General features: G+C 36.2%; 1 protein-coding gene across 50 annotated transcripts in view; it reads left to right on the top strand.

The window, feature by feature from the left end:
* NRCAM (neuronal cell adhesion molecule) overlaps window positions 1-11,795 on the top strand; it is a 156,019-nt gene extending 144,224 nt beyond the window's left edge. For 22 of the 50 annotated variants that reach the window (XM_032687333.1, XM_032687332.1, XM_032687331.1 and 19 more), the window contains one exon: window positions 1,460-8,803. In XM_032687333.1, the coding sequence (XP_032543224.1) occupies window positions 1,460-3,305 (1,846 nt within the window). In that variant the 3' untranslated portion in view covers window positions 3,306-8,803. The other 28 variants (XM_032687357.1, XM_032687363.1, XM_032687365.1 and 25 more) reach the window with 3 other exon arrangements.
* Window positions 11,796-12,805: the final 1,010 nt, after the last annotated feature.

Below are 12,805 nucleotides of genomic sequence, written 5' to 3' on the forward strand. Positions count from 1 at the left end.
GTTTTTTGAAAATAAATTTCCAGTTGAAGCCTAGTAAAGACAATCTGCTGTTAAGTTGACTTGAAAACAAATGCATTTAAAAGGGGTGCCAGTACTAACATCTAATCCAATAACAATGAAGTGATGTTATACACAGAGGTGAAGGCATATCCTAAAGAAAAAACAAATCTCCCTTTCAGTTTTTCAGTACAAGATACATAGCAAGCAGCTTCAAAGCATGCAACACAGCTCCTATTCCTGATTCTCTTCCTTTATTGTAAATGCAATCTAGCCAAATCTCCTGGCATTACTAAAAGCATGCCTTGGCAAATCTGTTCATGTAACGATTATGAGTATAGCTTATTTAATAAGCAGTATTTTATTTGTTGTTTTTTTATTAGTGCAGAAAATAATGTTATTGTTTTCTAAATAGGTCAATATCATTATCTTCTACATGGGTGATATAATAGATTTTGTAGTGCATTTCTGTGTCATAAGCATTATAGAAGCCCTTTATTATTTTTAAGATTTGACATTTACAAATGTACATTGAAAAAAAAAAAGGGTTTTTTTCAAGAAGGATCTATACTGTTGCCATAGCTTCTTCATAGAAGGGAAATGTACATCTTGATCTAACAGGAATAGATGTACAGTTCTGAATGCCAAAGAGCAGTTTCTGTTTATTTTCCCTTGATTGAAAAAATACAATACTCTGTTCTTACATTAATGAGTTCAGAATAGTATTTTATTACAGTACATAAGTACATAAGAATTAATTAAATTCAGCTGATAAAAAGAGAAGTGTGAAGCAATGTTTGGAAGCAGAGGTAAATAAGTACTGTCTAAGTTTTCCTGGGCATTCAAGTTTTCATTCTCCTTTATTGCTCCACTGGTTTTTGATACTTGGAACTTCTAGCAGCAGAAATTGACCTTTGTACAGAACTGTACAAATGATATGACCTCAATACATCTTTTCTCAGGCCTGGAATAAATATGGAAGTCTTTGTGGGACCTGTAGCAAGATTTGAATTTATGCCTCCATATTTAAGTGGCTTGAGTTAATCTATAGAATCATCTAGAGCTTTATAAATTATTTTATAATGCATTTATCCACCTCATGTCTGGTGAATATGGGTAGATGCATGCCAAGCTTTCAGACTTGTTAACATAAAAGAGCTCGTCCTATGTACCATGCTAAAACTCCTTCTAAAATGTATTTATGTGTAATTAGTCTATATTGGGCTTTCCTCTTTTTTCCTTAGAGACAGGGCAGCAGCAGCAACCAGTCAGATTACAGAAGATATCTTACCACCCTCTCTGCAGCCCAGGATCACTGCAGTCACTCAGTTCCCAATTTGTCTGCCTCACATGATGCAGTGCTTCTTTAAGGACAAAGGATATAGGGTTTCCCTTGAAAAAAAAATGTAATTTTTGAAAGATATAGGAATTCGAGTATTTTGAACTTTTTTCATCACTTCAGGTCCATGTCTGCTTGGACAGGAAAGAAACTGGACAAAGAAAAGAAAAGAAAAGGTAGCTGTGCCAATTCTCCTGAAGCAGACCCTGTCTGTACCAAAGCAAAGTCTGTGAGATCTGACAGATCCAACTTCTTCAGAAGGTCAGGGGATCAATACTCCAGCACCAGATCAGAGACCTCCTACACCAGGAGGAGGGCTAGGCAGCCTTCAGAGCTGACAAGGGTTAGTTGTATCTCTGCTTCCCTCTGCCAAGAGGAAAAGAGGTCAGACGAATGGAAGTACAGGCATGGCTCTAGACATCATGCTTCTGAGCAAGTGATAATGGGGTCGGAGAAGGGCTCAGATTCTCAGGCAGGACAACCATCCCCTTTCCAGCAACCTCTCAGCTGCAACTCAGTTGGTGGCTCACTGGCAAGGCAGCATTCTTCTCTCCAGCACTGGTGCAGCCAGACCCCAGACTGCAGCTCAGATTCAGAAGACACTGAGAGCTTCTGCCCCAAGAAGGTAAGACCTTCTACTGCTCCTCACTTCTCTGAATCTGAAAAGAATTCACTATTGAAATCTGTAATTGTGCCTGAGCTAGCTACTGTCTTAAAGGATGCTTTGACAGCAGCCAGACAAAGTATAACATCTGTGGCACAGGTTAGGTCCCATTCAGTAAAGCATCCCAGGGTACCAATTACAGAAGTTCCAGTGACTCCTTTAGAAGCATCTGGGAGCAGTTCCCAAACTTTTGAGTCTGACCATATGGACAGCTTAAAAGATCAAACAGCTTTTGGGAAGGAGAAACCTGAGCTTGACGAGGCCTCCTTGGAGGTTGAGTCAGCCCGTGAAGATGGGGAAGTGGCATCTGAGTCCCCTACAGAAGATAAAGAAGGACCAGATCCTCTGCGTAAATTTGACATGGAGAATCAGAATTATCTGTTCAAACACATAAAGAGGGTGTTAATGCTAAAATCTTCCAAATCTGAGAGTGCTTCAGAAGAACTGCTTATCCCCTCTGAAGAAGGCAAGGTAGATAATGCACTTCCTATCCATTCAGCTGTGGAAGATCTTGTCTGCAGGATTTGGGGTAATCCTGAGGCCAAGCATGAAGCCCCAGCAGTACTACGTAAACTTTATCCTTTTCCAGGGGATAAAGCTGCTTTGTGGGGGACCTTGCCTGAGGTAGACAGAGCATTGGTTACTGGTGATTCTGTACTGTCAGTACCTGATAATAGAGATACGCTCCCTAAAGATCCTACTGACAAAAAGATTGAGGAATCAATTAAAAGATCTTTCAAACTAGTTGCAGCTCAGCTTGGAGTATCTATCTACTGCACTTATGCTTCTAAGGCTTTACTTATATGGTTGGAGGAAGAACGAACCAGATTCAAAAAGAAACGGTTCCCATCTGCTACTATGCAGAGGAAACGCAGGCTATGTAAAATTGCAGCTAATTTTATCCATGATGCAGCTGAGGATTCTCTTAGACTCACTGTTAAAAATATGGCATGCCTCACTGTAGCCTGGAGAACTATATGGCTGCGTCCTTGGACCTCATTGCTAGATCTAAAATGTAAACTGCTGTCTTTGCCATACACAGGGGGCAAGCTATTTGGTGAATCCTTAGTCCAGATCATGAAGGATTTCTCAGAACACAAATACTCCTTACATAAGATGAAAAAAAAGAGCTCTGTTGGAAGCTGCTCCTTTTCTTATCCTCACAAGTGTCTGAGCTCCTTGCGTTCTCCTCCAAAGTTCAAAGGAGGGAAGGGAAAGTACAAGGTCTCACAGTCATTCCATGCCAAGTACAAAAAGACATCTCACTCTGAGAGAGACACCAGACCATCGAGAGGAACTTTCTAAGAGCATAGACTTGCTTCCTACTTTCTCAGGAACTGAGAAGAGTGAAAGATGGAAATGTTTCAATATTTCTGGACAAGTAAGCCCAGTCCTCAGAAAATCAGTTGTTTCAAAATAAAATTAAAACTATTAAGTTGCTTAGATCTTAATGAGTAATTAATACATACTAGAGAAATGACAGCTCTTAGTTTTAGGGGAGGTTTTTTCACATTCCATGTCTAGGCTTCTCAGTGGTCTTCGGATGGCTTGGGTTTGTTTGAAGTTTTGCACTCCTCAACTTCATCTAAGAGCATACCTTCCGCAGGACCAGCCAACATCAGATTTTTCTGCCATATCAAACTAAATAAGGAAATAATGGTTTAGGAAATGCAGATGTTTCAAGAACCATGGAATGACTGTGTGCACTATGTTCCTGTGACTGGATTCCTTCACTTTCACATAGTAAGGGAAAACAGTGCCTCTGTAGCAAACTGCAATGAGATAGCAAATTGTGGACAGTCAATGCTTACACCAAGCAACTGCAAGAAACAGAATAAGTAAGACAGATGTATATTTATTTAAATTAAAATAAAAGATTATATAGAGCTCCTGTTCAGGTATATACATCAGCCTAATTTCCCTCCTGGTCCCTAAATTGAGAGAAATTAAGAAGTTATGACAGCTACAGACCTATGGGTTTATAGGTAGGGAGAGACTGGAAGCTTGCATTTTTTAGTTAACTACAAGGGCAGGACAAAATTGCAGCAGTCTGCAGAATGTTCTTAGGAAGACAAAACAGGACAAGGCAACTCCAATAGTAGGACTGCTAGTGTGGTAACAAAGGATGTTTGCACATTTTGTTGAATTATTTTGCCTCTTTTCTTCAACATTTTGACACACACAGTATCTTTCCTAGATATTCTTGGAAATGCTACAAGAGACTTTCTGGCAGAGAATTTTGAGATTGCTAGATAATGTATTACTCTTCCTTCTTGTTCTGAGTTGATTAACAATGAGAATATGGTTTGTGACTACAACTATTTTTTTCTCTTGTACTTAAGTTTTAGTGCAGCTTGGGTGTGTTTCCAAAGGGACCTAGCCATGATTTGTGCCTCAGCACTGTAATTCTAAGCTTGGTCCCTTCTAGCACAAGAGATTATCTCAGTGGACTGCCTGAAAAACTTAATAGTCCAATTGGATTTGGCACTAGTCTTGCTGTGTTCTAAATTACACACATGTGCTTTCTTTGACAGTTCTTATTTTAATTATTGAGTATCTGTGTGATTGCTTTTTAAATCAGTACTTGATTTCCCTTTGTATAATTTTCTACCAAAAATAGAAAGAGTGGAAAGTTGGTTAAATTTCTCTCAAGCAGATTTTTCTTTAACATTTTCACAAGGAGCAAGTCAGGTTCTTTGACTAACAACATTTTTTTCAACACATTGCCATTTAAACTAGAGCTTAACCTCCCAGTTTTTCCAGCTTCTACCAGGATTGAAGAGTGAGTATTACAGAGATGTTAAAGAAAAACTACTCAGAAGACTAATATAGATGTGCTTAAGTCTTAGCTAAATAAGAAATAGTAAAATGGCTTGATATCTGGATTGATACATGTGCATAAGTGTATAGGGCAAGCATTTGTCTCCTGCACAGTCCTAACAAGTTAGAAGTGTGAGCAGAAACCTGTTAAATGTTAGGGCAGAGATTGCCCTGGAGTGTGCAGGGAAACCCTAGTGAAAGGTACTTCTGTGGCTTTACATGACTGCTTATACTGCAACATTTCTGGGCTATTGACCTGAGGGCACAGAAAAAGGAATTTACTGCCAACAGTTTTCATCTGCATCCTCTTTCTGTGTCCCATAGCTCAGGATGTTTTATCCATTTTGTTTGGTTTATGTTGCCTTTGATATGACAGTTATGTTATAAGGAAAAGTAGTATATTGCTAACTGTATATTGAGTCTTTTTGCATGTCCATGAATGTGGCAAAGTTTAGTGGGAACTAGTTGCCTGCTGGACTGCAGAGGCATCGTAAAACTCTCTTCCCCATTCTGACTGGTTGCTGCATGTACCCATATCTAAGGAAGAAAAATTGAAAAGTTGAAAGAAGAAAGGAGATTTCAAGGTACATATTTCTCTCAATAACTGATGAGCTTGTGACATGGAAGTACTTTTTTAAAAAAATAAATTTGTACTTTGCACTTATATTATTGTTACCTTTGTACTTCTTATCTCTCTTAACAATTAGCTGCAAGTTTGATATTGTTCATTACACTAAAAAGAAAAAGAAACGTATTCATATATTAGCAATGATTCATGAATAATATTTAAGTCATGCTTTTAGAGTATGCTTTAATATTAAATACTGTTCTTACTAAAAGGACAAGAAGTGTATGTGGTACATGTCAGTACTTATCAAAATGATTGGTACATATGAGTCTTCACTGAGAAACTTTCATCCTTAAAAAGGTACTAGTATGGAATTTATTTATACAACAAAAAGTAGTAAAAGTATCACTACACTTAACTTCCATGGCTGCCTGATCTAAATATGGAATTCATACCCATTCTCACATCTTCTTTGTTTGGTCCCCTTCCAGTCTTGTTTTCTCACTACTAATTGTATGCATTGCATACGTGACACTTTTCAAAAACTTCTTAAGTTTCCCACTGTAATTTTAGTCAACCCAATTTGCACTTTATTTTTTATATTACATTGGGTAAGTATAAAAATCAACAAGAAAAACCACAAACAGAAACTAAAAGAAATTATTTTTTATCCTGATTGCATTTTGGAATAGTTTTATGAACAACTGTAAGCAAGATTGGCAAATCTTGAAGGTACCACATCAAAATGTATTGCTTTAACGTGTTTTTGCAATATAATGTTATATATTCTACAGCCTAAAGTGTTCTATAGCTGTGTGGGCACCCATATTCATAATGCAATTCAGCAGCTTTTGCAGTTTGTTTCTTGGCAGCAAACAGGTAATACATTCATTTCCCCAGAGCACCAGAGCGCCTTCTCTGTTTTGTACCCCCAGGGTAACAAAAGTACTGTCCAAAACATTGATGTCTTCACTTTTTCCTCCCTCTCCTGTTTGTTAGGATCTTTTCCTCTTTCTTCCTGAATTTCTTTTTTTTCCACCCAAAACATTGTATTCATCTAATACAGGAGTCATAATCCAGTTTGATAAAGAATAAATGGTACCATGGCATATGTTTCCTTTTCCTGAACACGGAGCAGAAAGCACCCTGGGTAATTCCACTTGGTTTTTTACCAGAGTCTTGGCAAAACCTCTCTCTGGACTTGTGTAGTGCAACAAGGGAAAGGAATCCCCAGGTTCACATTTGATTTTTGCATCTGCTGTGACTGTGCTCTCTGAGCAGTGCCCACCTCTGTGCAGATACACTCCTGGGTAAATCTGCAGGTTTGTTTGTATTTAATTATAGACAGTAGATTCCACATCCTTATTAAAATATAGAAAAATCACAGACACAATGCAAACAACTGTGTAAGTATTGCTTCATTATTTGCCTTATTATTAAACTTTGTTTGCAAAAATATAAACAAGAAAACCATAAGAGCAACACAAAGCAGAAGTTCCCATACTCAAATTTATCTAAATTATAAAGGAAAATCAAGCTTTTTATTGGATTAAACACAAAAATGTGGGTACTTTTAATACAGTGTATATAACAATGGTGTATTATTTATTTAATGTCTATTTCAGCCTAGTGAATTACACTGGTTGGGGTCACATTGGATAGGGTCATACTTTAGAATATTTGCACAGAAATTCATAACGAAGTGGAATATGGTACAAATGCAGTTTTAATTTATTTTCATTCCTGTGTATTATGATGTAATAATTATGAAGTTCTTGACCTAAAATTAAACAACAAATCATGCATCAATGTCTTTTCTTTAATAGTCTTACCCAGAAAGCAGATTTGCTTTGAGAGGAGGACTGGTTACTATTTCAAAGTGAGGGTCTGGTCTTCATTTGACTTGTATAGCCTGTTTTAATAACTCCTAATACCCTCTGATGAGGGCAATGGGGAAATGATTTTTTGTGTGAGTATTAAATATTCAATTCCATTTTCAGCCTTTTAAATATAGCGTCCGTCCTAAATGAACTCTCTTCAGTAATGTCTCTGTAATCTGTTTGTGTTTACAGTGTTATAAATATTTTCACTTTGCTGCTGGATTCTTGATATTTTGGAGTACAGTTGTTTAGATGTTGCTGGCCTGTATGTTTGCAGCACCAGCGAGCACAGAAGATCAATCACACGATATTTTTCCTTGTGGCTTGTACACACCAATAACTAAAAAGTCAAGCCTGATACTGTCAAGTTCAGACATCTTCCCTTTGTGTGTGCTTTGAGCATGAAGGTTTCATTACATGTATATAAAGAGATATTTCTACCACTTCTTTTTTGATGTATACACAGAATGATAAAATCTCTGGTATGCTTTTTCTGTAAGTATATACATATTAGAGATATCCTTCTTTTAGAATGTGATCTTCCAAAGCCAAAAAAAGGTGATGAGATAAGGAGAAGCAACTTGATGGAAAATAGGTGTAACGGTTTCCTAACAATAGTTTCTCAACAAGGCTTTTGTTAGGCAACAATATGATCTGTGTGACCTTGTACATGCTATGTAATATATTTATTACATCCATATAAATATATATGGTTTCTGCAGATGTATATATATATGTATGTATATATATGTATGGTTTCTCTGGGTGTTCAAAGATATTAATTAGGAAAAAAAGAAAATGGCTTATTTGAAGAACTAAGGTATTGGTTTTTAGGAATTAGAGAGTTAAAAGAATTTGTTGAGTATATATGCATCTAATATTCTGGAAATTGTAAAATTTAATTTCATTTCTTTGATATTTTATACATTTTTCTTTATATTTCCAGAAGTTCTGAGTCTAAATAAAAACCCCAAACTACTTACTTTTTTTTTGTACACTATATGCAAATAAAGTCACATATTCTGTTTAAGACAAGGTAAATAATGGCACCCAGAAGTGCAACTGGCAGTAGTGGTTTTTAATTCAAAATGCTTTGGAGCTGCTGCTAAAATCTTCATCTTGAAACTGAAGTGCAATGTAAAGGATTCTGAAAACAGCCCAACTACATCTATTTCATGAAATACAAACCTACCACAGCTGGAAATTTATTTGAGGATGCTGATGGTGCTGCAGCTTTTCCATTGACAAGGAAAGACCACGTTACTTTGCTACAGAAATCTCTTCTCCCTACCTTTCTTTCCTTTTTCTGTTGTCCTCCAAATCACTGTCAGAATGTTATCAGTTATGGAGTAGGGTAGAGAGGTAGATCTGATAAGAAATGAAAAAGAATAAGCATGCACTCAACTCCTCAATTCTAGCTACTGTAAGCTAAATTGTTGCTTTACCTGTAATACAGTAAATATTTTAACAATTTTAAGAGCAACTTACTATTGATAAAATACTGATCACTATCAGGATATGGACTTTGCTTTTCTTCTTAGGCTATTTTCATTTGTTTCTTCTGCACCCTTTTAATGGAATATGTAGGTCTCTTGAAAGGTAAGGTTGAAAGTTGCAAGTCTGGCCTGCATTATGTAACAAATTATTTCAAAATGCAGCACTTTTATTTTCTTTATACTAGTAAAGAAAATCAGTATACTTCATTTAACCAAATTCATTCTCCATTGATGTTCAAGGAGTCAAAGAAATTAAGAAGTTTAACAGACTAACTTCATGGCATATCATAAGCTTGCTACTTTGGAGAACAAACAAATTATTTTTTTTATAACTTTACAACCCACTTTTTAATGCTTGCAGTTCCATCTAAGTGGCTTCCAAGCCAAGGATCCAGGTCTTGTCATTGAAAAGTCATGCACAATGGGGAGACAAAAAAAAAACAACACAACCCCCCCCTCCCTCCACTGAAGACATTCTCTGTTTAAACCATTCCTACGCCATGTTTTCATGTGAACTGCATCATATTGATTTTTCTCTACAATGTGATGTAGGTTTACTAAAGGATTATTGGGCTGCACACATGCTTTTCATAAACTCAGCATGCATGGCTGATTTTGTCTTAATAAATAATACATCCGTTAATTCCGTGTTTGTTTGTTTGTGTCTCCAGTGATGCAGAGGACCATAAACCTCTAAAAAAAGGAAGCCGGACACCTTCAGACAGAACTGTGAAAAAAGAAGACAGTGATGATAGTTTAGTTGACTATGGAGAAGGTGTAAATGGTCAGTTCAATGAGGATGGCTCCTTTATTGGACAATATAGTGGGAAAAAAGAGAAAGAACCTGCAGAAGGAAATGAAAGCTCTGAGGCTCCTTCTCCTGTAAATGCCATGAATTCATTTGTGTAACCACAGAACTCGATCCCCTTGTATCTTCAGTTTGTTTAAAGCACTTGCACATCTTCCTTCTCATACTATGAACACGCAGGTAATGGAGCTCCTCACCACCAGGTGTTAATGCTATGAGAATATGCAGGTCAATACACAGCGTAATGACACGGGAAATGGTATGTTCGTATGAATCAAAATACAAAATTCAAATTTTGTTCAAAACTTGGGTATTTTTACTTTTTTTCAAAGGAACTGACACAAACAATAATATCAACTTGTAATTTTGTTTCTTGTTGAAAATACAGTATAATGCATGGGAAAAAGAAAAGCTACACAATTCACAGGTAATCTTGTCTACACTATAAAAACATGGTTTGACAATTTGTAATGCAGTCCTCCGCTGAATCCCTGGATATGAATTCCATTCCCATTGTCAGAGTGTTATAGTAGTATTATATAGAACTTCAATGTCTTTGTGGACATTGTTGTGAAATTGGTGACTTAATGTCTAGCTATCATATGTCTTTTTGCAAGACAGTTAGGAACAGTATGTACAGTATATAATTGCTAAATGATTTAAGTATGACACTTGCATTTGCTGATGCTTAATGAGACCCTATTATCTGCTCTTTGCTCCTATTACTTTATAGCCTTTTTAATCTATCAAGTATTACAGCAGTACAGTGTTCTATTTTTACATCAAAACACATTGAATTGATTTTAGGGCATAAAAAATACGCATTGCAATGCATTTTGGAATTTGTACAGTCACTGAAAGTAAAGCTTCAAAAATGAGAGAAAATATTCCAGAAGACACAGGGCAGAGTACATTCAGTGCCTTTTTACAACATGCATTCCGTAATGCACTGCACTACTCAATCAGTTGGTGCAGTAAACTGTGATTAGCGGACTACTGTCATTGCCAAATAAAGGAAAAATGTAAAGAAAAATAACGTGTTATGAAATTGTTGTGCTAAAAATGGAAAGTTTAAAATATTTTAAATTACACAAAGAAGAGCATGTGTTTTTTTCCCCTTTAAAATAAAATAAATGCTTTCTACACAGTTACAGCACAACGTTTTCATGGCCTTAGAATATTTACAACAAAAACAAAAACAACCAAAAAAACCACCCCAGAACACAACCAGAGTTAAATTATTTACTAACACAGCAAGGTATAATCTCTTGTAAAATAAATTGTTAAAAACCCAAGCCAGCTGACTGCACCGGCAAGAGCACATTTCCCTCTGTGTCCCAGCCTGATCAGTGTGGCAGCTTTGCAATTATCTACACCCTGAAGCAGTGTGGGGGTTACCGCTCGGAACCACGGGATTCAATCTGACAAGTGTGAATATGGTTTATCTGTAAAGGATTACCCTTATTGGTTAAAAAATTATTTTATCGCATACTATATCAATCAAATGTTTACCTCCAAATATAAATTTTTATAACAACCTATGGTTGAAGGAATGCTCAGTTTCATTTGCCAATAAATTGGTTTTTCATAACTTGCATCAAGTTTAATTTTAAGTAAGCTTTTTATATGTAGATATTTTGTTGAATTTGTAAATACACTTAAAGCGTAGATGCTATATGCTTCTAGGTGTTACGGACAAATAAACCAAGAAAGCTTATGTTGTACTGTGTAAGAAGTACTATAGCCAATGGTGTGCATGGTATTTTAAAGCATCTACTTTTTTTTTTTTTTGCTGTGAAAACAGAATAGTGAACTGTTCTGCTCATTTACTGCAGATTCCTAATTGAACCACTCAGAGCTTTTGCCAGTGCATTACATTAGCCCATAAGACACCTCGCAGCTTTCATGTATATATTGTAGGTAAAGCACAACTGAAGTAATCCCAAATGTAAGCTTCTTTCACACCTTTGAGTTTTCCATTGATCAGTTTTCTTAATGGGAACAGAAATATGAAATTAGTTATATGAACATTAATTACAAAGCACAAAGAGAACATTTCTTAACAGGATTTGCCAATGTTTTTGGTAAAAGAGAAATATAATTTTGCTCTTATTTAATCGTAGATGCTGAATCATCTGTGCATGTGGGGGTAAACATACAGGCTCACTTCTGTAATAGTGCAACAGATTTTGTATTAAAAATAAATGTGATTTTAAAATTTCACTGTTTGTTCTGTTTACACTAGCAGTAAAAATCACAGCAGATTCATCCTGTAGTTAAGAATTCAAAGTGGAAAAACAGCATGAAACAAGTCTGGCAGAGGTTGTTCCCTTGGTGTTACAGAACTTCCTTTAATGCAACCAAATTATTTACAGAAAGTTGCATACCTTTATATGGTACCATTTGAAAAAATATAAATTTGTCTGACCATTTCCTGTTGAAATTTCCTGCTATTTACATTTTACTTCCATAGATGCAAAGAAAAAAAATTAAACAGTCATGTTCCATACCTGCAAGAGTGAATAAGAGAAAGTAAGAATTCTGATTTGAAATTAAGAGCCCTGAGATAGAATCCCAAAAAAGGATTTTGTGTCCTAAAGGAATTGTCAGACATACAAATTTCTGGGCATCTGTTTTTAAACAGTATATGAAATGAGGAATTTTTAAATATTTTATTTTACAGTGCACAAAATCCATTGCAATGCTCTTTTCATATCTTGTCTATTCTGTGTATGAATGGAAACAGACTGGGCAGGAGGGCACCTGTTCTGCATAGAAGACTGCAGGAGAGCCATGGATTCCAAGAGATACTGGTGCTTCAGGAGATGAATCCAAAAGTTGATGATGCTTGAAGGAGGAATCTTATCACTGAATCAGAAGCCATTCTGTCAACCCTTCTATATGTAATTGGATATTCCAGCTCCTGTCATCTGCACAGTCTCAGATCTGACACTTCTATCTTCAGATACTGGGCTGCCTGGTTTTTTGTACAGGTATCTGTTGATTTTTCCAGCAATGTGCATTGACTGGGAAATATGAAATACAGCTGTTTATGTTTCAATTAAAGAATAATTCCTGAAAAGAAGGATCTGAGTTCCCTAGGCTTAGCTGGGAAAAAAGATTTCATATGGTAACAATTTTTGGAGACACAAGTTATTTGTGCATGTTCCCCAAAGTGTACTACTACATATAGTTCCTACATTTTCCTTTTAGTGATACACATTTGCTTTTGG

Source organism: Chiroxiphia lanceolata, chromosome 5 (genome assembly GCF_009829145.1).
Source record: "Chiroxiphia lanceolata isolate bChiLan1 chromosome 5, bChiLan1.pri, whole genome shotgun sequence".
NCBI classification, from domain to species: Eukaryota; Metazoa; Chordata; class Aves; order Passeriformes; family Pipridae; genus Chiroxiphia; species Chiroxiphia lanceolata.